This window comes from Camelus dromedarius, chromosome 12 (assembly GCF_036321535.1).
Source record: "Camelus dromedarius isolate mCamDro1 chromosome 12, mCamDro1.pat, whole genome shotgun sequence".
Taxonomy (NCBI): domain Eukaryota; kingdom Metazoa; phylum Chordata; class Mammalia; order Artiodactyla; family Camelidae; genus Camelus; species Camelus dromedarius.
Window position 1 is genome coordinate 2573628 of NC_087447.1, and position 24878 is coordinate 2598505.

Sequence of the window (24878 nt, forward strand, 5' to 3'; positions counted from 1 at the left end):
TTCCCTATCTGAAAAAAGAATTAAAATCACCTTAAAGTGAAGAAAACATTTATCATGGTAAAAGCTTAGTTAAAATGCAGTATTCAAAAGAGAAAATGGATTCATTTATTTTGAGGGTAATTCATTTTTAAAAAACCATGCATGGAAATAATTTGAAACAAGTATCAAAATATAACAGGGCAGAGGTGGGTGTCGCTCAGGGATGGAGCGCCTGCTTGGCGTGCGCGGGGCCCTGGTTTCAATCCCCAGTACTTCTATCAAAAAGAGAAAAAGGATATAAAAATACGTATATACATATATATATACTAGGGCAGTGGTAGGTGGTCAGACCACGGCGGGGTTGTGGTTTTTCTTCTTCATACTTTTTCGTGTTTTCTGAACTTGCAAAGATGTGGAAGAAATTGTCTAGAAGTCCAGTGGAGGGAGGGGCTGGTTTCAACCTGGGGCCGGGAAGCCTGTGAGGGCTCCCAGGAGAGGCGGCGCTGGGGCTGGGGTGGGGGGCCTGGCCATGACACCAGCACGGAGACCGTCAGGGCCACTGTGCCTCCCGGGGTCCCCGCCCAGAGCCCCTGCCTGGGGGAACGGGAGAGGGGCTGCTTCAGGGGACCCCAGTGAAGCAAGTCACGGGCCACACCAGACACGGGAAAAAGCCTTCACCCACGGCAGCCTTCTGCCTTCTCCAGGGCAGCCACGTGTAGACAGACGGCCACCTGAGAGCCCGGCCGCTCAGCACCGTCTCCCCTGCCTCCCCATCCAGGTCTCACGTGCGGCACGATGAACGTGCCTCTCATCTGTGACTACGGCTCGGGCATCAGTAAGGTGGGCTTTGCGGGGACAGAAGCGCCCCTGGCTGTGTTCCCCACCATCCTCGGGAAACTTCGCCATGATGTGAGTGCTGGCGTCCTCCCCTGGGGCCTCGCCCCTTCCCACAGGGTGACCAAGTCACGTCCTCAGAGCAGAGGTGGCCTCGGTGAGCCGGGCACCAGCGTCACGGGGCAGTGGGCTTGGGGCAGTGGGCTTGGGACACTGCAGGGGCCGGACCCGCCCAGAGTTTCTGCTTCAGCAGGTCGGGGGGAGGGGGCCCAGGGTTTGTATTTCCCACCACTTCTCGGGGGGTGTTGGTGCTGCTGGCCCGGGGGCCACACTTGGACAACCGCGGACCTGGAAAGAACAGGCAGATTACATACGTCAGCAAAGCAGGCGGCTGTCAAAACTAAATCACGCTGCCCGTCTCTTCACTGTTTGATTTTCCCACTTTTAAGAAGGGTGTGATATTGAGAAGGAGCTCTACCCCGAGGGTAAACAGCCGCCCGCACGCTAAGTGCCGAGCGAGACAGCCTCCGGGGCCGGGAAGACACTAGGGAGGGGTGGGGACTGCGGCCAACGCTCTGTTTAAAGGGCATTCTCTGCTGCCTAGTGACGTGCAGGAGAGTGGGCCCCGTGTTGCCAGATCTTCCTGCTTTTCCAGAGAATTTAGAAATTTGGAGTTTTTATTGTGATAAGATATGTATGCAATTGAGTTTACCATTTTAACTTTTTTTAAGTGCAGAGCTCACCGGTACGAAGCACATTCACATTGTTGCGCAACCATCCCCTCCATCCATCTCCCAAACCTTTTCTTCTGCCCAAATTGAAACTCCGTCCCCTTCAAAAACCACCCCGCACCCCCCCCCCCAGGCCCCAGCCCCGCCAGCCTGCTTCCTGCCTCTCTGGCTTCGACTCCTCTGAGGATCTCCCTGTACAGTGTCGGTGCAGAGTTCTCGTTCACAGAACGGGGTTAACAACAGTGCGTGCGTACCTGAGTTGGTCGGAAGGTTAATGGGATGGGGGTGTGAACGTTTAGCACAGTTTCTGACCCGTGGAGTGTCTGGCAGTTCCCTCCCGGGCAATAGAGGGGATCTCACCTTGAGAGCCTTACCGTAATTACAGCTGCAAAGACCCTTTTTCCAAATGAGCGCACGCCCGCAGGCTCCAGGGGGCCTATCTATCAGGGACACCATCCAGCCGAGTGCAGAGAGACCATGAGAGGCCTCAGCTCAGCGCTCAGCCCCTCCTGCAGGTGGGCCCCACCCAGCACCGCCTCCTCCCCAGGCTCTTAAAGAAATCTCATCTGCAAGGACCTTATTTCCCACCGGTTCTGGGGGGCCGCCATTCAACGCACCGCAGCCGCCTTCTGCCATGGTGCCTCCGCTCTGCTCGGTGATGCCGGGGCTGGGGCTCCCCTGCCGACGGCTCTCCCGAGCACCTGCAGATGGGAGGCACTAGAGGCGACTGGAAGGTGGAGGGAGCAGCCGTCTTCCTTCCTGCCAGCAGCCCCAAGGGCTCGCTCTACCCTCCCTCCACCCGCAGTGCCCTGCAGCTGCGTCAGAACAGCCGGGCGGAGCCCCGCTTCCGGCCCTGCGGGGCCTCCTCTGCGCTCTTGCTCTGCAAGCCCGAGTTCCCGGTGTCCCGCAGCCAAGTGGCCACTGAGTGATCCTGCTGTGCGCTGCCTCAGTGGTCCCTGTTTGCGCTTTCAAACTCCCAACACTGTGTAACCACCAGCTGGTGCTCAGTTCCTCTCTTTGGAATCCTTCGTGTGGCATCTTGCCCCTTCAGGTCTAATACTTTGTCCTGCAAGGTCAAAACCTGACATTGCTCCGTGGAACATTCCACAGCCCCAGGAGAGGAAGTGACATCCGTTAGCTGTGCCAAGCCCTCTACTGCACAACAGGAAACAGCGTGTCTATAAAGTAGGTTACACACGTGGGGCCGTGTAAGATCACTGCGAGAAAAATCAAATTCCTCACCAAAATAGCAACGAGTGACCAAGATGAATGATCAGTCAGTGAGCCATCTACCAGAACCGCAGGCCGCTGGGTTGTCTCTCTCAGTTTTCTGTGAGGCACGCGGCTGCCTCGGGGCCGGCCCCCTGGGCGGCAGGAAGTAAGTTTCTGTCTCTAAGAGGCAGGGGCACAGGACAGGGTGCTCTGTGTGGACTGGCATCTCAGCCAAGCACCATCAGCCCCTCCTGTGCACTTCGGTGCAGCAGCAGGTGGCAGTGAGACCCCACGTGGGGGGTCCTGCGGCCCTGGAGGAGCAGCACAGGGCTGCGCCGGGTCACTCAGTCCGTCGTAACCAGAGCAGTCATCAGACCCGAGCACTGTCCGTACGTATTTCAAGCAGCAGCTTCAAACCAGGATGACGCTGCTCCTTCCTCACCCTCGGGGGTGGGGGGGCCCTAGTCCCCCTCCCTCCTCACGACGATCGGGGTGAGCTGAAAACTGTCCTTTGCATGAGTGTGTGTCCTTTCAATTTATAAATATGTTCCCAGCCACAGTCCCCCTTGGCTCGATGCCCAAACACGCAGTGGTTGTGGGTGTAGGGACCAGCAACCCCCAAGGACCAAGCAGGGGGCAGAGCTCAGAGCGGACAAGCGACTGGCCCAGGGCTCAGAGCTGTGCCTCTCAGCCCAAGTCCAAACCTCTTCTGCCTAAAAGACAGACTCCTAAGAGGTCGGAGCTCTGTGCAGATGAGCTGTGGCGGCCTCAGGAACGGACCTCTCTCTGAGATGCACCGCCCCCTTGCAAGGTGAGCACCACAGCAGCCTGGCACCACTGCCAGGTGGACCCCGGGCACACCACCCCGGTCACTGGCGCACCATGACCCCACGGCCATGCTTCCCACAGACTCTCCACTGACAACTGAGCCCAGCAGGAACAGCCAGGCAGACCCACTTCCAGGAGACACGGGACCCCTCTGATGAATGAATGACTTGGTCTCCAGAACTCCCGAATGGCCTCGCCCACTGCACGGTGCTCCAGGACCCCTACCAGCCTCGGACTTGGAAAACAGACCAGTGTCTCTCCCAGCCTTGCCCGGAGCCCTCCCCACGCCCCCTCCCCACACCCCCTCTGGTTCCCTAATGAGATCCCCAAACTTTAATCTCCTCTTGATGTCTGCTTCTTGGTGGACCCAGATTAACACATGGCTGACTCTCAGATCCTTTCTGAATGATAGAATGAATGGTTTAATCTGCATGAAAGTAGATAGATTTATCTTTCTAAAAAATAACAGAAATTAAATTAAATTGCAGACTTCCTCCACTCACTTTCCAAAGCAAACGTAGAAGCAGTGCCTCTCCCTCCACGTTTCCTTTCTCCACTGCTTCTCTTTGTCCCCCTTAAGAGTCCTCATCCACAAAGTGGGTGAGAGAGGGTCCCAGCAATGTTCCCTCAGGCGCACTTTTTCCTTGCAGGTCATTTGCTGAAAACTCTTAGTGTTGTTTTGAAATCGTGCCCAGGTTTGAAAAGGCCATTGATGGCAGCGCTGTGACCCAGAGCCGTCCCCCGGAGGCACATCAGGGCTCCCCGTCTGCACCGACAAAGTGAGGTGAGTTGCCCCTGAGAGCGGACCTGTGCTGGCCTGTGTCTTGCAGAATCTGTTGGTGGGAATGGAAGAGGAAGACTGGTTTATCGGAGATGAGGTTCAGAAAAATCGAGGGAAACTCAACCTGCAATATCCCATCTCTCGGGCAGCTATCACCAACTGGGACAACATGGAAAAGGTGGGCTGCAGCTTCTGCTGGGTGGGACCTGCTCACAGGGGAGCCCGGCTGCCTTGGCACCTAGGAGGGGATGGACCGCCAGCCTGCAGGGCCATCTCCTGGCCCTGGTCCAGGCAGACACTACGTCACGGTACTGACCGCATGGGTTCCAGTCAGAGACCTGGGTCTTCACCACTTACAGTCTACATCATTTGGGACAAGTATCTTGACTCTCTGGCCCTCAGTTTCCTTATCTGTAAGAAAGGGGTATAATTTTTCCTACCCCACAGCACACTCCACGCCTATTAGGGTGGCTATTATTTAGAAACAAAGAAACAAATCCCAGAAAATGACAAATGTTGGGAAGAGGGAGAAGTTAGAAAATTGCAACCCTCAACTACTGTCAGTGGGAATGCAGAATGGTGCAACCACTGTGGAGAACAGTATGGTGGCTCCTTGCAAAGTTAAGCTAGAGCTACCACATGGTCCAGCACTCCTCCACCTGGGTGTGTCCCCAAAGAACTGGAAGCAAGGTCAGTACACTCGTGTTCATGGCAGCATGATTCACAACAGCTAAAAGGTAGAGACCACCCAGGGGTCCATCAAGGGATGATTGGATAAGCAAAATGTGGCCCTCCCATGCAAAGCAGTGTTATTCAGTTCTTTTTATATATATATATTCTTACTGAAAATTAGTCAGTTTACAACGTTGTGTCAATATCTGGTGTACAGCATAATATTTCAGTCATAAATGAACATACATGTATTCGTCTTCATATTCCTTTTACCATAAGTTAATACAAGATCTTGAATATAGTTCCCTGTGCTATACAGTATGAACTTCTTTATCTGTTTTATATACATTGGTTAGTATCTGCCAGTCTGGAACTATTAATTTATCCCTTCCCACCCCCTTCCTCCTCTGGTGACCTTGTTTGTTTTCTATGTCTGTAAGTCTGTTTCTGCTTTGTTAATAAGTTTGTTTGTCTTTTTTTTTTTAGATTCCATTTATTAGTGATATTACATGGTATTTTTCTTTCTTTTTCTGGCTTACTTCACTTAGAATGACAATCTCTAGGTCCATCCATGTTGCTGCAAATGGCATTATTTTATTCCTTTTTATGGCTGAGTAGTATTCCATTGTATAAATACACCACAATCTCTTTATCCAGTCATCTGTTGATAGACATTTAGATTGTTTCCATGTCTTGGCTGTTGTGAATAGTGCTGCTGTGAACACTGGGGTGCAGGTGTCTTTTTGAATTAAGTTTCCCTCTGGATATAAGCCCAGGAGTGAGGATTGCTGGATCATATGTTAAGTCTATTTTTAGTTCAGTTTTAAAAAGGAAGCAAATCCTGACACAGGCTACAATGTGGATGAACCTTGCAGACATTATGCTTGGTGAAATAAGCCAGTCACAAAGGGACAAATCTTGTGTGCTCCTGCTTACATGAGGTCCTTAGAGGAGCCGAATTCACAGAGACAGAACGTAGGATGGTGGGGCCAGGGGCTGGGGGAGGGGGAGGGGGAGTGAGTGTTTAAGAAGGACAAAGTTTCAATTTGGGAAGATGAGAAATCTCTGGAGACGGATAGTGATGATCGTTGTACAGCACTGTGAATGTACTAATGCCACTGTACTGGACACTTAAAAGAGGTTAAAATGGTGAATTTTACATTATGTGTATTTCACCGCAATAAAAAAGAACCCCTTGGCCGGCCGTAGTAAGGATGTGGGAAATACAGGTAACTTGAACCACTGTCTCAGTAAGTGAGGGTTCTGCTTAGAGTTTCCATATGTGGTCAAACAGGTTGCCTGCTGCCTTGGGAGATGCATCAGTTATCTAAGCTGTGGAACAGACCAGCCCCTGACTTAGAAGCTGAAAACAGCAATGGTCCCCTATTACCTCTGGGAGTTTTCATGGGTCAGGAATTTGGGAGTGGCTTAGCTGGGGGATTCTGGCTTGGGGTCTCTCATTAGCAGCAGGCAGATGTCAGCTGGGGCTGCATCATATGAATGCTCAACTGGGGCTCGAGACCCCATTTCCAAGGTGGCCCTCTCACATGGCTGGCAAGGTGGTCCCTCTTCGTGTGGGCCTCTGAGTAGGGCCTCTCCAACGTCCCCATGGTGTGGGGGCCAGCCTCCCCAGGGGTGGGCACTCGGAGAGGCCAAGGTGGTGACTGCAGCGTGCTTCTGCACCCCCCTCTCCTCAGATCTGGCACCACTCCTTTTACAAGGTGCTCCACGTCGCCCCAGAGCAGCACCCTCTGATGGTGACAGAGCCGCCTTTAAACACGATGGCCAACAAAGAGAAAGTGTCGCAGGTGAGAGGCCAGGTGGTGGGCAAGGGGGTTGGGGAGCAGGCTGCAGGGAGGGCAGCTCCAGCCTCACCCCCTGACGACACCCTCAGAAGAGACAGGGACATGGGGCGAGAGCTGTCCCCTTTGACATCTGCAGCAAGAGTGACAGCTGCCAGCAGACAGCTCGCCAAGCGGTCAGGCATGGGCGCGAAGTTTCATTTGAATTATCTCGTGTAGACCCACGACCCCTCTGTGGGCAGGGCGATTACTAGGCTCTTCGCACAGATAAGGAAATTGGAGCTTCCAGGAGCAGAAGTCATCTGGCTGAGGTCACTCAACAAGAGGCCCGTGGACCCACCCAGACCCCCGGGCCTGAGTCTGCAGCCCCGTTCTTTGCACTGATGCCTGGTGTGTCCTGCCTGGAGGTCTAATTCTGACTTCGAAGACCCAGAACTCCTCCATCTCTGAGTGTCTGCCCCCCAGGAACGAGTTGGTGGTGTGTGCTGGTCGGGTTGCACCGGACTGAACTGGACTGAACTGGGTGGTGAAGTCCGTCGTGGGCGCAGGCTGGTGAGGAAAGGAGGGTGCACCCCCTATACAGATGGCAGAGTCCTCCTCCAGCTGGAGTGGGGTCCAGGTGGGGCGGGGGCCGCAGGGGCTGCTTAATGAGGGCATCGGCGGGCTAATGAAGTGGCAGCCAGGGTCCACCACCTGCCCCGACAGCCTGGAGCCCAGCAGTGTCTCTGCAGTGAGCTGTGACCCAGGGGGCATGCCCGGCACCACCTGCACACAGAGGAGACTCACGTCTTGGCCCAGAAACAGAGCCCCATCCGTCACAGCACAGCTAGGAGCTGCCGCCTCATTTAACAGCCCTGGGAGGGAGCCCGCGGATCATCTGCGCACGGACGGGTCGGTCAGAGAAGTGGGCCACGCTGTGCTCCGTGGGGACCCGGCACAGGCCTGTGGACTGGTCACAGCAGATACCGGCTTTGAGAGCACCAAGGGCCCATCGGGGCCCTGGAGAGCTGGAGGAGAAGAGGGAGGGGCTGTCCCACCCCCGGGGGAACGTGCGGCTCCCAGACTGTCTTATCCAGGCTTCTCTGGACCAACAGACCCAGGAGGAGATACACAAATGGAGCAAGGTTTATTAGCAGGAGCTGGCGCACGGCGCTCTGGAGGCCAGCAAGTCCCAGGGCCCGTGGCCAGCAGGACGGACCCCGGAGAGCGGCGGCGCATGCTTCAAGGCAGGAAACTGATGTTCCAGCTCAAAGGCCGCCAGGCAGGGGGAGCTCCCTCTTACTTGTGGAAAGGTCAGGTCTTTTGTTCTATTGAGACCATCAACTGATTGAATGAGGCCCACCCACTCTGGGGAGAGCAATCTGCTTTACGCAGCCAATGGGCTTAAACGTCAGCCTCACCCGGAAATACCCTCACAGGGGCACCCGGACTCACGTACGACCCAGTGTCTGCCCCTCCACAGCCCAGGCGGGTTGACACATAGATTCACCCTCCCTCAAACTGCAGAGCTGGCTACCCCACGGCCTGTCTTGGGCACTTCCCCACGTCTCCTGGGCCTTCCATTGTGGCTTTCTCCAAAACCATCCCCTAGCTGTCTCAGGAAACCAAAGCACGCTCACATGGGGAAACGCTGGTGCGAGTTTATTGGAGAGATGACGTACAAAGCTGAGCCCAAGGCTTAGACAAGCCGCACAAGGGGGCGCAGAGCTCCGGGCTGGCAGCAAGGAGCTGTGTCCCCACCCGCCCTGGAGGGCCTGGCAGGGACGCAGCAGGGGCCTCAGCGCTCCACCGCCCTCTCCCGCCTCCCTGGGCACTCCTGGACCCGCAGGGGCAGAGCCCAGTGGGTCACCCAGGGAAGGGGGGGCCTGTGGCTACAGCCCAGGACAGAGAGTGGGGCTGAAAGGTGGAAGCTTCTGGAAGCAAATGGGAGGCAGCCGGTGGCCTGCACTGGGGCACAGGGGATGCCACCTTGCTGGGGATGAATGGACTTCTCTGCATCTATGGGCTCTGCCGTGAGCTTCCCCATCACACACCAGCCGTCCTAGCAGGGTCCCTTCCTGGCCAATGTCCCTGTATCCAGCAGCCAACCTCCAGGGCTCCTCCCGGGAGCAGGAATGGACTGGGAAGTGCAAGGCTGATCTTCCTCCTGGAGTAAATCTGTATCTTAAGAGGATTTGTGGGGGCCATGTCCCCAAAGAGAAGCCCGTGTACAGGGAAGGGCTCAGCCTGGTACTAAGATCCCTGGGTTTTGGCCCCAGCTCCTCCAACACGTGTGATCTCAGGGGGGTGACTGGTCCTCTCAGTGTCCTGGTTTCTTCATCAGGATGGCAATGGTATCACCTTGGGGGTCGTTATGGAAGCAAAGGAGAGTTAACACCGTAAAGCGCTTGTCACTGTGCTCAGCGCCCACTGAGCATCCTGTAAATGCTGCTTCTTCTTGTCCCTGGGCCTCAGTTTTCTCATCTATAAAATGGGAATGTGACCACAGGAACCCCAAAGACCCTTCTAAGCTCTGTGACCACTGGCCTCATGCCAGGCTAGGGGGAGCGAGGGTTGGTTTTGGTCTTTGTGGGTTTTTTTTGGGGGGGTCTCTAATTGGATCATAAAGGCTGCCCTCCCACCTAGAGTTCACACCCTCCCTCCTCCACCAGGATCCAAATTTCAGGATTTAAATTCCAGGACCCACCAGGAGCCAACTGGGGGGGGCTCCTAGGAGTGGCGCTGACTCACAGGCTAGTCTTTGTGTGGACACGTGTTTTCACTTCTCTTGAGTGAATCCCCAGCCCCCAGAAGCTGCTCCGTAATAATCCACCGAGTGGGTAACACGCTTCATGAGTTACGTGCTCCGTGTTGTGTCCCAGCTGCGTGTGTAATGTTGTTTTTTTTTTTACAAATGCTGTCTTGACCCAGTTTTGGGGTCTTTGCTAGAGGCCGGTCAATTTCCCTCTTGGGCAGCTGATTAAGACTGCACCTCTCACTGTCCTGTCACACCCCAGGGCCACCATACACCTGCCCTAGTCGCTTCAGGGCCAGGTACCAGACAACTAGGGACAGGCGGCTCCTACCCCCAGGAGCCCACGAGATTGTTCAGATAAGCCAGTCCCCAGGGATCTTGCCAAACCAGCAGAGCACCCCACTGGCCATCTCTGAGCTGCTCCCACAGCTCCGGCTCACTGTCACGTTGTCCTTGGGATGGTGGTCCAATATCACACACACAGGAGCGGGGTTCACCATCAGCTATAAAAGCAAGGCTGTGTCTCCCCCGTTCACTTCTTCTGCCCTGTATTCAGTCGGCATCCAGGAGAGATTTTGTGACCAAGCCATGTCTGGACTAAGTGTTTGGCATGCAGTGAACACACAGTAACTGTTAGCTTTCATTGTTCCACGATGACCCCAAGTCCAAGGGCACCTGCCCACCCTCGGAGAGCGGGGAGAGGGCACAGCGGTGGCCTCACAGAGGCCCTGGGAACTCGGCGCCACCCCCACTGTGATAAAATGGTGCTTTATGAGACGACATGATGCTCTCGGTCAGCCCCGAGATGGTCCGTAAGGCACCTGGGGAGGGTGTGAGCCCATCTGACAGACTGGGAACCGGAGTGTCACAGAACCTGCCAGGGCAGGGCTGGGATGAGGAGTGGCATTCCTGACCCCGTTGTCTGCGTCTCTCTTGGGGGCCACGTGCCTCCATCCCGTGGGATCGCTGTGCCCACGGAGTTAAGGGGAACCTCAGTCCCTGACTGCTGGCCTGGCTTCTCCGCAGATCCTGTTCGAGACCTTCGGCGTGCCCGCCCTGTATTTAGCCAACCAAGGAGTCCTTTCTCTCTATGCCTCCGGCCAAACCTGCGGTGAGTGGCTCTGAGGAAGCCCCGCCCCTGGGAGCCGCCCTCCCCCCCGCCCCCTCGCTGCCAAATAATAAACGGAAAGCAAAATCCACAAAACTCCACCTGCCAGCCCTTTCCACCCCTCCTGGTCGAATATCTCCCTCCCGCTGTCTCACTTTTTTTCCTGAACAACTTCACTGAGGTACGGTTGACGCGCTCCACACTGCACGTGTGTGAGGCGCACCAGTTGGTAAGATTTGACGTGTGGATACACCCTGAAACCACCGGCACAGTCAAGATGGTGAGACTTACCCATCACCCCTAAACATTTCCCTCCCACCCCCGCATGCTGCCTCTTCCAGCCTGTCCCCAGACAGCCACCAGTCTGTCCCCAGAAATGTGTTTGCATCTTCCAGAATTTTGTGTGTGTGTGACTATGCGGTATGGACTTTTTTTTGTATGGCTGTTTTTTCACTCAGTATAATTATCTGGAGATTCACTCGTGTTGTTGTTTGTATCATAGTTCCTCTCTTGCTGCCGCTGAGTAGTGTCCCACTGTGTGAACGTGCCATACTGTGTATTCACCTTTGAATGGACATTTGGGTTGTTTCCAGCTGGGGGCTTTTATAAATAAAGCTTCTACAAACATTTGTGGACAAGTGTGCATTTGTGTCCATTTGCAATGGATACGTGCTTTCATTTCATTTGGGTAAATACCTAGAAGTGAAGGGGCTGGGTTGTACAGCAGGTGAATGTTTAACTTTTAAAAAATCCTGCCAAACTAGTTTGCCAAGTGGTTGCACGCGCCATTTTGCATGGTTTCCTGCAGCCGTGTGTGTGAGTTCTGGTTCCTCCCTGGCACCTGGTGGGGTCAGTCTTGTTCATTCGTGCCATTCTAATAGGTGTGCAGTGGTATCTCACTGTGGTTTTGACTTGCATTCCCCTGACGACCAAGAGGCTGAGCATCTTTCCATGCGTCTCTACCATTCATGTATCTACTTCGGTAGAATGACCATCCAAAGGTTTTGCCCAGTTTTTTATTGAGTTGTTCATCTTTGAGTTCTGAGAATTCTTTTTGTATTCTGGGTACAAGTCTTTTATCCTATAAGTATTTTGCAAATATTTGCTTTCAGTCTGTGGCTTGACTTTTCATTCCCTTCACTGTGACTTTCAAAGAGCAAAAGCTTCTAACTTCAAGGAAGACCAGTTTACCACTTTGGTTTTTGTGGACCTTGTTTTTGTGTCATATCTAAGAAATACATGCTGAACTGAAAGATTTTCTGCCATGTTTTCTTCTAGAGGTTTTATAATTTTAGTTTTATAAGTTTAGTTTTAGCTCTATGATTGATTTTGAATAAATTTTTGTATATGGCATAAGGGGCCAATGAAGTTTTGTGTGTGTGTATGTATAGACGGGTGCAAGTATTCCCACACTATTTGTTGAAAAGCCTTTGCTTTCTTCATTGAATTGCCTTTGCACTTTTTTTTGAAAATCCGTTGTCCATATATGTGTCGGTCTATTACTGTACTTTCTGTTCTGTTCTGTCAGTTTGCCTAACTGTAAGTTAATACCACGTTGTCTTGGTTACTGTAGCTTTATAAGTCTTAAAATAAGATAATGTTAATGCTATACTTTTGGTCTTTTGTTTTTGCTAATTTTTGGACCATTCTAGGTTCTATGTATTTCCATATGAATTTTAGGATCAGTTTGTCAATTTCTACCCAAAAAGGCCTCTTTGAGTTTTGATTGGAATTGCATTGAACCTATAGTTTGATTTAGGGAGAACTGACATCTTAACAATAATGTGTCTTTCAACTAATAAATGTGGCACATCTCCTAGGTCTTCTTTAATTTCCCTTGGCAATATTTTGTATTTTATAGTATAGAAATCATGCATATGTTTTGCCAGATGTACCTCTAAGTGTTTCATGTATTTTACTGCTGTTGTAAATAATGTCTTTATTTCAATTTCTGATTATTCATTGCTAGTATATAGAAACACAACTGATCTTTGTAGATCGATATTATATCCTGGAGTTCTAACTAAACTTATTTGTCAACACTGATGCCTTTTTTTTTTTTTTTGTAGATTTCATAGGATTTTCTACTTTGGCAATCATGTCGTCTACAAGTAGACAGTTTACTTCTTTATTTCCAAACTAAATGCTTTTTATTCATTTTTTTCTTGCCTAGTTGCTTTAGCTAGAACCTCCAGTACAACATTGAATGGAAAAGGTGAGAGCAGACAGTTCTGTCTTGTTCCTGATCTCAGCAGGAAGACATTCAGCTGTACACCATCAAATGCAATGATAACTGTGGGTTTTGGGTAGACATCCTTTACCAATTTGAGGAATTCACTCGTATTCTTCATTTGGTGAAATTTTTTTAAAAAATCATGAATGGATGTTGAATTTTATCAAATGTGTTTTCTGCACCTATTGATATGGTTATATGGGTTTTCTCTTTTAGTTCTTTAATACACTGGATGAAATGGATTGATTTTTGAATGTAGAAACAACCTTACATTCTTGCAATAAAACCCACTTGGTCATGACATATTATCCTCCTCTATATTGCTGGATTCAATTTGCTAAAATTTTGGTTAGCAGTTGTGTGTGTGTGTTCATGAGACGTCTTGTCCTACCGTTTGCTTTTCTTCTGATGTTCTGTCTCCTGGGGTTCACCGCCACTTGTTGCCTGATATGGTTGTTTCCTGTATTTTGTCCTGCTTTTTGGGTGTTTCAGGTGGGAGAGGGAATCCACTCATCGATCCCTCACTCAGCAGACTTGGAGGTCCTCACTCACTTTTGCTTCATTGGTTACCAGTTTCAGGTTCTTAGTTACTAAATTCAACTCTGATCAGCCCTGGACAGCTCCAGCAGTCACTGTTTCACACAGAATGAGGCCCTGTGTTCCCATCACCACATCACATCCTTTTGGACTGGCACAGAGAGGCCTAATTTGCCTTGCCAGCTAACTTGCACGCCTCCTCTGCTGTATTCAGACTCTCGTGGCGTTTGAGCGCCACCCAGAGAGCCCCGGTGCTGCATCAGCGTACAGTCAGTTGTCTGGAGGAGATAGTGCAAAGAGCGGTTTCCTCCTTCCTCCTCCACTCTTTGGCAATTGCTGCTAATGCCAGTATGTCTGATTTAATAAGGAGATCTGCAGGCTTCTTCTCCAAAACAGCTGGCCCTTGCCCTGGCCCGGAGAGATTCAGCACATTCCCCTACCGGGAAGGAAAGTTTCCTCCTCTGATTTTTGCCTTCCCTCCAGCTCTTTCCCCCTCTACCATCTCTTCCTGAAGACTTGACAATTGATAACGAATGCCATGCACCCAATATTATAATACCAGTGTGTTCTCTTGTTTAGGTATGACCCTTGAATCTGGAGAAGGAATGACATACTTTGTGCCCATCATTGACGGCTGTCCTTTGCCTCAGTCAACCTTCCAGATGGACATTGCAGGCCAAGACCTAACCTTGTACTTCCTACACCTGTTGTCAGAAAGTGGGCACTCACTGGTGAGCACAGGTAGGGCATTGCTATTCTTGACCAAGTAAACCAGACTTTGGGCTGTAATAGCCTCCTTGGCGTGCTCCACCTGTAGCCCTTGGCTGGTAAAGTGAAGGCTACCATTATCCGAGTTCTAAAAAACAACCTTATCTATGTTTAGGGGTGTTTAGTACATTGATGATGACAACAAGGCAGATGGTGATGATGCTGGTGGTGATGGTGATGATGATAGTAGTGATAACGGTGGTGATGGTGATGATGAAGGTGGTGGTGATGATGGTGATGATGATAGTGGTGATGATGAAGGCAGTGGTGATGATGGTGATGGTGAGGATGATAGTGGTGATGATGGTGGTGATGATAGTGGTGATGATGAAGGCAGTGGTGATGATGGTGATGGTGAGGATGATAGTGGTGATGATGGTGGTGATGGTGATGATGGTGATGGTGAGGATGGTGATGTCAATGATGGTGATGGTGGTGATGATAGTGGTGATGATGAACTAAGCTTCACCGAGTACTTACCCTCTGAAAGGCACCAGACTAAGACCACAGTTCACATAAATTCTCTCACTGCTTCGTGTTACAATACCCTGAGTGGAAACAATCTTCTCCATTGCAAGAGGAATAAGTCTAGGAAGGGTAGGTGACTTCAACATCCCACAACTAGCAGGTGTAGCAGCTAGGAAGTGAACCCAAGGACTCCAGACAGGGATGTGCCTGTTCCAGTTTTTACCCACTTCTCGGACTAAATTCCCAGTTTGTAGAACCTGCATGACACTCATTCCCAACAAGCTCGTAGCCTGCATTGTACTTTCTGGTCTTCTTAGGCAAGAGGTGTGTGTCTAAACCATACCAAGTACAAACCCTGAAGAATAGTGGCAATTAGAGGAAAGCAAGGGACAGTGATAGGACTGGCTGCAGCTTGGCACGATCACTTGTGCAGTATGTCCCCTCAACCTTACGACAGTCCTGCGAGTGATGATTAATCCCATTCTTGAAGACGAGGAAAGGGGAGGTTTAAGAGGCTAAAGAACTTGGCAGAGGTGGAAGAGGTGATATTTGAACCTAGACTTGTCTCACCAGACCCCAAACTAGGCAAGGAAGGGGGACATATCAGGAGTGTGCGGCACCCAGGAGCCAAGGAGGGAAGGGTGTGGCTAACAGCGTCAGCTGCTGAAGGGGAAGAAGCCAGGAAAAGAAAAAAGAGCGTGGCAGAGCTTTGGAACAAGGAAGACACTGCAGACCTGGGCAAGAGCAGCCAGGTGGAGTGGGTGAAGGCAGAAGTCGGACGTCTGCAGGCTGGAGAAGCTGTGGGATTTCCAGGCCAGCAGGTGCAGGGAGTTCCCTCTGACCCAAACTCAAAGGAATGACGGATGAAACATAAAACCACAACACCAGGAGGCATAGCTGGGTCTGAAGTTGCTGTCAGCCACCCAAACAGGGGAGGAGGCTCATCTTCCAGATACGTCCAGGGGAGGGGGCTTCAACTGACAGTTCCCCAGAGGAGGGGGCCGCCGTGAGCTGTTTGTAGCTGACACTCATAGCAGGTGGGGATGGGGTCACCAACATCACCTTCTATATTAATAGGCAATGAAATTGAATTTGATTTTTCCAGCTTGGTGTATATAGCACACGGTGCAGAAAATGCAGACGCGTCTTAAGCACTGGTGTCTTGGTTCAGAACACCCCTAGTCCACTGTTACCGTCCACAGACCAGGGCCCCCAGCACACGTTGCGGGTAACAGGCACTAGAGCACGAGACGAACACAGGAACTGCAGCTACAGTGGTGCCGTCTGATCCCCGCCCCCAGGAGCTGAATCTTCAGAAAGATGCTGCCTGGGGATGGGGGTGGGGGTGGGGAACGCTTTTGTGAGCTCGCCTGACGGTCAGACTCCACGTGGCCCTTTTTCTTTCTCCCACAGCTGACCGGGAGTTCGTCCGGGACCTGAAAGAGAAATGCTGTTACGTGGCTTTGGATTTTGAGAAAGAAAAAGTGGAAGCCAGCTCGCCCTCCTATGCACAGAAGTGTCAGCTGCCTGACGGCCAGGAAATTGACCTCGGGCGGGAGAGGTTCTTCTGCCCCGAAGTGCTTTTCCAGACCGACCTCATAGGTGAGCCCGTGGGAGGGGGACAGGTGAACCCGGAAACGGACAGAAGGATGCGCTGTGAGGCAGCAGGAGACAGGGCAGCCAGGAGGGCATTCTGCTTAGAGTAGCAAATACTAGCAAGGTGGCACTCCATTTCAGAAGGTCCTCTGATGTCAGCCGTCACTTATTAAGCACCTGCTGTATACCTGTCACTTTGCGGACCTCGGTTGTATCCTTTAATCTTCTCCCCAAATCTCACATCATTTCATTTTGCACACAAAGAAACCCACTGGAGAGCGTCAGGTCATCTATCAAATGGGATTAAATACTACCCCAGACTGCAAGTCTTCTCCTTCATTATGTATAATATTTATACTCTACCTATTTAAAAATAATTTGAAATATAAAAATCGAGACAATTAAAGCAGAAAAGCAAAACCCACAGATTTTGGAAGGAACTTTAAACATGTGGCTGATCTAGAGATTTTAAATGAGCATTGAGCTGACTAAGCTCTCTGGCAGGCAGGGCAGAACGGGATAAAATGACGGATTATGAAATTCCCACGCACTGGGAAAATGAAGGCTGCCTGGTAGTCCAAAAGAACCAGTGATTGCCTGGAAACAAACATTTTAAATAATTGGTTACATTAATAAGGGACAGAGGGGAATGCACGAGAAGCAGACGCTTCCCCAGGATTCGTCCCTGCTGAGGACATGGCATTCATACCTAGGACAGGTGAGCTGGGGTCCTCTCTGTGTTCTCCGTCAGTCGGTGCTGGGGACAAAGGTTTAAAACGTGGCACGTGCCCCCGGATTTCAGGCGGGTAAATGGAGACGTTGGGATGGAGCTCTGCACCCACAGTGTGGAAGTTCCCCGCCGGTCTGGGCAGACACCACACACCCGCGATGTTGCACGCGCACTGGGCCAGCCCCGCCCTAAACGGTGCCTGCGAATTCGCCTTTTCAGTCCTTGTTCCAAGGTTATGCAGTCAGGACCATCACAGACTGGGAGACCCCGACAGGCCCCAGCCACGCCGCCCGGAGGCTCACAGTCTTAAACAGACAGGGACACGGCGCACACGCCCCACGGGGCTTTGCTCTCAGGAAAGGGTCGGTGTAGCTTTCCCAAGGCTACCTGAGCAAGGACGCGGTGTCCGCAGAAGTCCCCTCACAGGGTGACTGACACCGAGGCATTAAGCATGAGTAACTGCCAGTAACACTGGGGTGCGGCGTCTTCGGGACGAGAGGGGCACTAGCGCGTGCTCACCCAGGCGCCCGGCCGGAGCCCGGGGCCGCGCCGCGCCCACGCGCTGCCCTGCTGAACCCCGCAAGCGCCTCGCGGGCAGTCGTGCTGTTTGCCCGCTGCCCTCGGAGCTGCCCAGGACTCGGGGGGCCCAGCGCCTTCCAGGGGAGGGAGGAGCCCAGGTGGGCAGCGGGCCGAGCCTCTGGTCCCCACGGCTCATCTGTGCTCCACCCTTCCTGACAGGGAGACACCACCTGGGGGTCCACACGAAGGCCTTCCAGTGCGTCAGCTCCTGCGACCCCGCCCTCTGGAAGATTCTCTTCGGCCACATCGTATTGTCTGGGGGAACCGGCACCTGCTCAGGCTTGCGGCTCCGGCTGCAGAGAGAAATATCCACCCTGGTTTCCCCGAAGATCAACGTGAAGGTATGGTGCCCCCCACCCTCCCTCTGGGGCTTCCAGAGGTCATTCCACAGATGCTTCTGGAATGCCGCCCACGTGGCAGGCTCGGTGCCAGGTGTTCAGGGGAGCACCAGTGAACAGAAGGGGCAAAACTCCTGGAGCTTACGATCGAGCGGGGGGAGGAAGCAGTAAGCAGTACAGATCCGTCTGCTACAGAAGGCGGTATGTCCGGAGGGGCTAGAAGCCGCAGGTGGGGGGGTAGCAAGGAGGGAAGAGGGGAGGAGAGAGTGGTCAGGGTGGTGTCCTCGGGAAGGCGGTCTTTGAGGGAATACTTGAAGGAGGTGAGGGGAGTGTGTGAATATCTGGGGAAGAGCATTCAGGCAGAGGGAACAGCACACGCAGTGGCTCAGAGGCTTGCTTCCTGGAGGGAGTTCTGGAAAGGGTTGGCTGTGCTGAGAGAAGGAAGGGGGTAAACGAGGTCAGAGAAGCCCTGTGAGGCTTTTACCTCGAAACCACCAGAAGATTTGAGCAGAGCAGTGAGATGACCGGGCTAGGCTCTGGAGGGTGGGTCAGGCTGCAGTGTGGGGATGTGGCTGGTCGAGGCAGAGGTGCTGGTGGCTCAGAGCAGGCGGTGCAGGAGAGAGGTGGTCCAACTCCGAGCATGCTCAAGCAAAGGATACAGGACCCGCAGAGAGACGTGATGGAGGAGGAGAGAGAGGAGCCAGGGTGTCTCCTGAAGTCCTAGCCTGAGCCACTGGGATGACACAGATGTCATCACTGAGACGGACAAGGTCACCGGAGGAGCAGCCGGGGAAGGCCTGAAGTGGCATTTTGGGTGTGTCCAGTTGGAGATGTCTCCTGTCCGTCAGAGAGCAGAGGTCCAGGAGGGACAGGGAGTTTGGAGGTGGCAGGGGCCTGGGCTCCAGGTGCACATTGGAGTTTTCAGCAGAAGCATGGTGCTCAGAGACCAGAAGGAGTGGTGCAGACGGGGAGGAAGGACGAGGTCAATATGCAGCCCCTCGGTCCATCAGGAGAGGCTGGAGGGGCAGGGGTGCTGCCAGGAGCCCAAACACCAGAGCACAGGAGACCGGGAGAGCAGGCAGCCCACAGCCAGGGGAGCCCTGAGGGACGGCGGGCAGGAAACCCCGCCAAGTCGGCAGGTAGGAGTGGGCTGAGAACTGGTCCCTGGAGTCCCTGGGATTTAGCACCTTCAGTCCCGTGAGACGTACCTTTAAGACTGACGGTCAGAGGGTCTTGAAGGAGGTTTGCTACCATGAAAGCAGAGAAACGGGGCCACAGGTCAGGGGACTGAGGTCAGGAGGAGCCTGTGCGGTTGTGGTGGCAGTTGTTTTAAGGTGGGAGAACCATCTGCCCATTTGACCTCCGATGGGACCGATCTGCGGGGAGAGAGAAGCTGAAGATGCAAAGAGGCTCTCCTCCCGGCTCGGGCCTGCAGGAGGCAGCCGGCCCCACAGCACATCTCCGGTTTAGGGAATCGGGGACCCTGCCCTGCCCACGCCTCCGCCCCTGCCTGCCGTCCTCTCACCGCCATTTAAATTTTATTTGTTTATTTATTTACTTTTAAATGAATAGCTTGTATTTTTTAGAGCAGTTCTAGGTTTACAGGAAAACTGAACAGAAAGCAGGTTCTTGTACAGCCCTCCCTTTACACACCGTCACCCTTGTCATCCCGTCTTGCGTTTGTGCATCGGTTACGACTCACGAGCCACCTGTCAATGAACCGAAGTCTGTAGCTGACGTGAAGGCTCACCCCTGGTGTTGCGCACGTGGTGGGCTCGGGGGACGCAAGTCACGTCCCCACCAGTGCCGTGTTCTGCAGAGCAGTTCCACGTCCATCGCAACTGTCACGCAGCCGTCCGCGGTAATCGCGCCCTGTGCAGACCTGCCCGTCCCCGCCTCTGCCCTGTCCCCGGGACCGCTGATCTGACGACTGCACTGGCCCTGGGGCTTTGCCTTCTCCAGGGTGCCGTGTCGCTGGACTCATGTGGCTGTAAGGTCGTGTGGTTGGAATCCAGCAATACGTAGGTAGCCTTTTCACACTGGCTCCTTTTTGACCCCACTTTTCAAAGCTGCTTTTCTTCCTTTCTGTTTATGAGATCAGCTCACGGCCATGGTGGAAAACGTATAAGCAAAGTTTAAGCAACGATCCTGGAATATCAGTCTCAATTCGCACAGTAAAGAAAGCATGTCCACATCTCTCCTTCTAACTGGACGGAACCAGCTCGGCGCCCGCCCAGCGTGGTGGCCAGGGGTTGGGCGGATGGGGGGACCCAGTGCACTTCTGGTTGAATAAGGGCTTTCCTTGCGCCTCGGTGCCCTGGGCCGAGGGTGGCCCCCGTCCGGCCCTCGTCCGTCTGCCCTCTGCTCGCTGCTGCCCTGGTGGCTGTGCGCTTGCCTGGAGCCTCTCCTCCAGCTGCTCCCAGCCGGCCCCAGGCGGGCCGCCCTCCCTTGACTGCAGCGTGCTCGGCCCCTCCCGGAGTGACACCAACCCCCACGCTGGACCCCTGGCCGAGCTCCACTCGGGTGCGGTGGGCGTGGATGGGGGAGGGCTGGGGTCTCCCAGACACCAGGGAGGGCAGGGGAGTGAGCAGCTGTCTGGGAACCTCCCTTCCTCTGCAGATCTGTCACTTCCCTTCCATGTCTGCGCCCACCCGTGAAACAGGACATCTGAGGGGCTCCTCCTCCCAGGGCGGGGGGCCGGAAGCGGGGACTGAACCCCTCTCCCCTCAGCTCCCCCAGCTGCTCTGGGAAGATTCCTTCACCCCTGCCCTCAGCTGCCCCGCTTTCAGATCTGACGGCAGGCAGGGCCCTCTCAGAGCAGCTTTCTGGCTTGAATCCCCAGCGTATCCTCTGCTGCCTCCTGAGCCCTCTCCGGCCCCATGTCCCCTTCCCTCCTCCCTTCCTGGCTCTGCAGAACGGCCACACAGGGCTCGGTTCTCCCAGCCCTGATGCTTGCAAACGACAGCCTGACTCGGTGGACCAGGGCGACGTTGGAAAGTAGACGTTTGCACAGCAGTGGTCCTTGTTCTGATCCGTGTGGATCCGTCCTCCACCAGAGCCAGTGGGGCAACAGGGGAGAATCAGGGATTTTCTGGAAAGGTGAACACGTCAGCTGGTATTACAGAAATCAACACAAGTCTTCTCGCTTCCAAAGTCGGCAGCCCTCTTTACATGTGCGATACATAAAATTCCATCATGATTATAAAAATTCATGTAATACTGGAGAATTATTTCCATCCCTTCCTTCCTCAGACTGCAGCCCTCGTTATAAAACAGGACTCACTGTGACACACACTTGTCCTAGAGATCTGTACCCACCTGTGTTCTTCCTAAGCCCAGTCTTCTTTATACAATTTTATATGATGTTATATAAATACATACAATGTGGGAAAACTGTGACCCTCCTGCCTCCTCCCTCCCCAAGGCTGCAGCCCTTTCTCCATCACCTCACATGAAATTACAGACGTGTAGGGACTGTGAGGAAGCTCTCACCGCTCCCGGCTTCTCGCTCTGGAGTCCTCCTTCTCTCCGGGGATGCCTTTCCACTGGCCCTTCTCTCGGCTCCCTGAGCTGCTGCCTGTGGCGAACTGTCACCAGACCAGAAAGGAAGGTCCAGCTCAGCCAGCACGGAAAACAGATGGAACTGTGACGGCATACTCCTGCCCACTTCTTGACCGTGGCTGCAAAGGGCGTCCCTCAGGCTGCCCTCCGACAGCCTTGCCCTCCAGCCTGCGGCTGCACTGAGGTTCGGGCCAAGGTCTGCCATCCCCCTCTCTGAGCCCTTAATCCCCCCCAGCCCTCCCCCAAAACTTCTCCACGTGGGGCTGGAAGGCGGCGCCTGTTTCCTGTAACTGCCACAGCCCAGCCCTGCCTCTGCCTAGTCTCTCTCCTGTCTGGATGCTCTCTGGCAGGGAAGGGGGTGTAGACTCACCTTGAATTGTCCACGAGCTCATTAAATTCTCCCCCAATGACGGGAAGAGGGGCGAGGGTAAAGCTCAGTGGCAGAGCAGGTGCCTGGCACACCCAAGGTCCTGGGCTCAGTCCTCGGGGCCTCCACTGGGAAAAGGAGCAGCCGAGGCTGGCTGACTCCCCAGGTGTGGAGCAGTGGGTGTGGACGGCTGGCTCCAGACTTAGAGGGGGCTTGGCGGGTCATTTCTGACCGAAGATCACTGTGCGATTTGACACACGTCTCAGAGGGAGCTCAGACAATCGGGCGACACCTGCTTATTTATGTGGGAAGGCCTCTCAGCATATAAAGCTGCAAAAGTGGAAAAAAGAAATGATGAGAGAATGAATAACCTGATTATCTGCCCCCCAAAAAGATGAAAATAAATTAAAAGTAAATAAAAATTAAAAATAAAACAGGTGGACAAAACAATTTTAAAAACTGAAAAAAGAAATTAAAAAAAGAAGAAGAGGAGAAGGGTTCTCTCCCACAAGCAAGCTCGCCCTCCCTTCCGGGAGCAGCCGCTTCCCACGGGGCCGTCTTTTAAAACAAGAGCTTCTCCCACCAGCCTCAGTCTTGCGATGATAATGTTCTCGTGCTAAATTTTTGGCCATGGTATCTTCTTTTTTCTTTAGGACAGTTTCTCCCTTAGAGCCCATTTCTAGACGGGAATTTCCTGAGCCAGGAATGTGCTCAGAGTCCAGGCTTTGGAACACACTGTCCAGGCGCGCACGGAGACACCCAGCCACCGGTCCTGCCGACGCAGGGGGCAGTGTCCCACCCAGCCCTGTTCATCGCACACGGGCGCCGTCAAGTTAAAGACTCTTTCCCAGTTGGACAGATGAAAAATACGTGCTTTACTCTGCATTTCTTTAACGACTAACGCAGGGACACCTTCCGCACGTGCTGGGCTGCCCGTAGTTTTTCTCTTTTTCTTTTACTTCAACATCGCTTTGTAATTGCTCGTTCCAACCCTCTGGCCGTTTTTCTGTCGGTGGCTTTGCTTTCTCCTGAATGCGCAAGCTGCCCCAGTTTTGCGCACACTTTTGCTTGTTTTGGAGTGTCTGTTTGGACAAGACCCAGGCAGGATCTGGGGCTCGCACAGGGTGACAGCCTGTTGATGGGAGGAAAGAGGGTCCTGGTGCCTGTTATCAGCTTTTTCCTCTGCCTGATGCCTGACCCTGAATGTGTGTCCCTCCGCCCCTGCCCCCCACCTCTGACTCTTTCCCTTGTTTATTTTCCTTAAAATTTCAGCCATGTCTCTTGTCTTAACCAATATAACAGATGGTTTCCAAGCCAAGCACGGTTCTGTGGTGACAGCCAGCCAGCACCCATGACTGAATCTGATCATTCATCTTGTCTTATTCCCTGGACTCTGGGTTTTCCAAATCCTCTTCTTAAATCCCTTTGCCTTGCATATTCCTGCAGCAAGGTGTCCGTCCCCACCTCTTTTAGAATAATAAACATGTACTATGATATACCTGAGTGCTTTAAGGAAAGTCAGTGAATATGTGAGGATGACAACTGTCTGACCTTGAGTAAGTGAATTCACCTTCCAGACCCTCAGTGGTCCTACCTGGCAAGTGGGTGTGGAGATGTTTACCTCCTCCCGGCCCAGAGGTGACCTGACTTGAACAAGAAACACTGCTTTCTCCCGACATTGAAACTGAAGGAGACACACACATTACCAAACTCAGGCTTGGCTGCTCGCTGCTCAAAAGCCGATAATCGAGAGGCAAGTGCCAATAGAAAGGGAAGATGCTTTAACCAGAAAAGCAGGCAATCTGGCAAGATGCTGGACTTATGTCCAGAGATACCTCTGAGGATTCTGCTCAGCCATGAGAGTTTTTGAAGGGAAAAAGGAGGGAGGAATCTCAGTGAATCACTGAGGCAGGAGGTGGAGGTCTGCGTCTTTCTCCGTCGCATGCAGACGGGCTGACTCTCTTCAGCTGCTGTCTTGTCCTCGTGATCTTCCCACAGAATCGTTGAGGGGGCTGTTGCGGGTTGAGAGCCAGTCACTTTTTAACAGCCTAATTCTTTATTCTCACTTCTTTCTATCTAGGGAGACAATCGCCAGGTTCGGCAGGGCGTGGCGAGCGCCCGGAGAGCAGAGGTCGGGAGCTAGGCTAGATTGCCTAGGGATCTCGTCCTGTAATTAGGTCCTTTCAAGGTTAGAGGGGACAGGAATGGACAAGAGGAAAGGGGGAAAGGGCTGCTTTCATCCACGAGACTGATGTCAGAGCAAGAGCTAGAGGCGGCCTTAAAGGCGATGCCCGGGCCGAGGGGGCCTCTCTGGGAGGCTCGATCGCCTGGGTTTGTTTCTTTTTTGCTTATCTGTGTTTTCTGTTTTCCACAAAATGTGCATGCCTTACAGAGAGTCCCTACCTGAGTACAAACTGTGTCATCTATTTCAGAGTGAGTCCAAGAGCCGAGGGCCAGTCCTGTGCCCTTGCTGCTTTCAGCCTCACCTTAAAGCCACAGGCAGCAGGATATGACCATTAAGCATCTTTAGAGTTTGGAATAAACTGTGTTTCCCAGGGAGAGGGGAGGGGGAATGACTGCGCATGAGGTGCACTCAGGGATTGGTACTTTGTGTCCCTGCTTTAGAACAGTACTTTGATTTTGATCCTGGTTTCTCTCCCTCTCTCCCCCCAACCCCTCACACCACCCTTGCCTTCCTCTCTTCCCTCCTCCATTCCCCTCTCCCGCCTCCTCGACCCCCGTCCAGGTGTCCACCTGCCCACATTCCATATACGGCGCGTGGGTAGGAGGCTCCATCCTGTGCTCACTCTCCACCTTCAAGGACATGTGGGTCACCAGCAAGGAGTATAAGGACATCGGCTCCTCCGTCATCGGTAGGAGAACCCTCTGACTTGTGGCTGCCTGGACCCCATCATCTGTCCTGTTAATGCCAGCTTCGAGCTGAGCCTCAGCTTGGCTGAACTGATCAGTGTTCAGAACCAACTCAAATGTAAGGGTGGCCCTTCCTCCACCAGACTTGG

The 24878-nt window shown here is 53.0% G+C and overlaps 1 protein-coding gene across 1 annotated transcript; it reads left to right on the plus strand.

The window, feature by feature from the left end:
* Window positions 1-774: 774 nt before the first annotated feature.
* Window positions 775-24673, plus strand: LOC105104566 (uncharacterized). The gene is made up of 7 exons (XM_064491813.1): window positions 775-888; window positions 4415-4543; window positions 6735-6845; window positions 10600-10684; window positions 14031-14192; window positions 16101-16289; window positions 17752-24673. Exons 1-7 carry the CDS (start codon window positions 775-777, stop codon window positions 18099-18101), a joined length of 1140 nt encoding a protein of 379 aa, XP_064347883.1. The 3' UTR covers window positions 18102-24673.
* The last annotated feature ends 205 nt before the right edge of the window (window positions 24674-24878 follow it).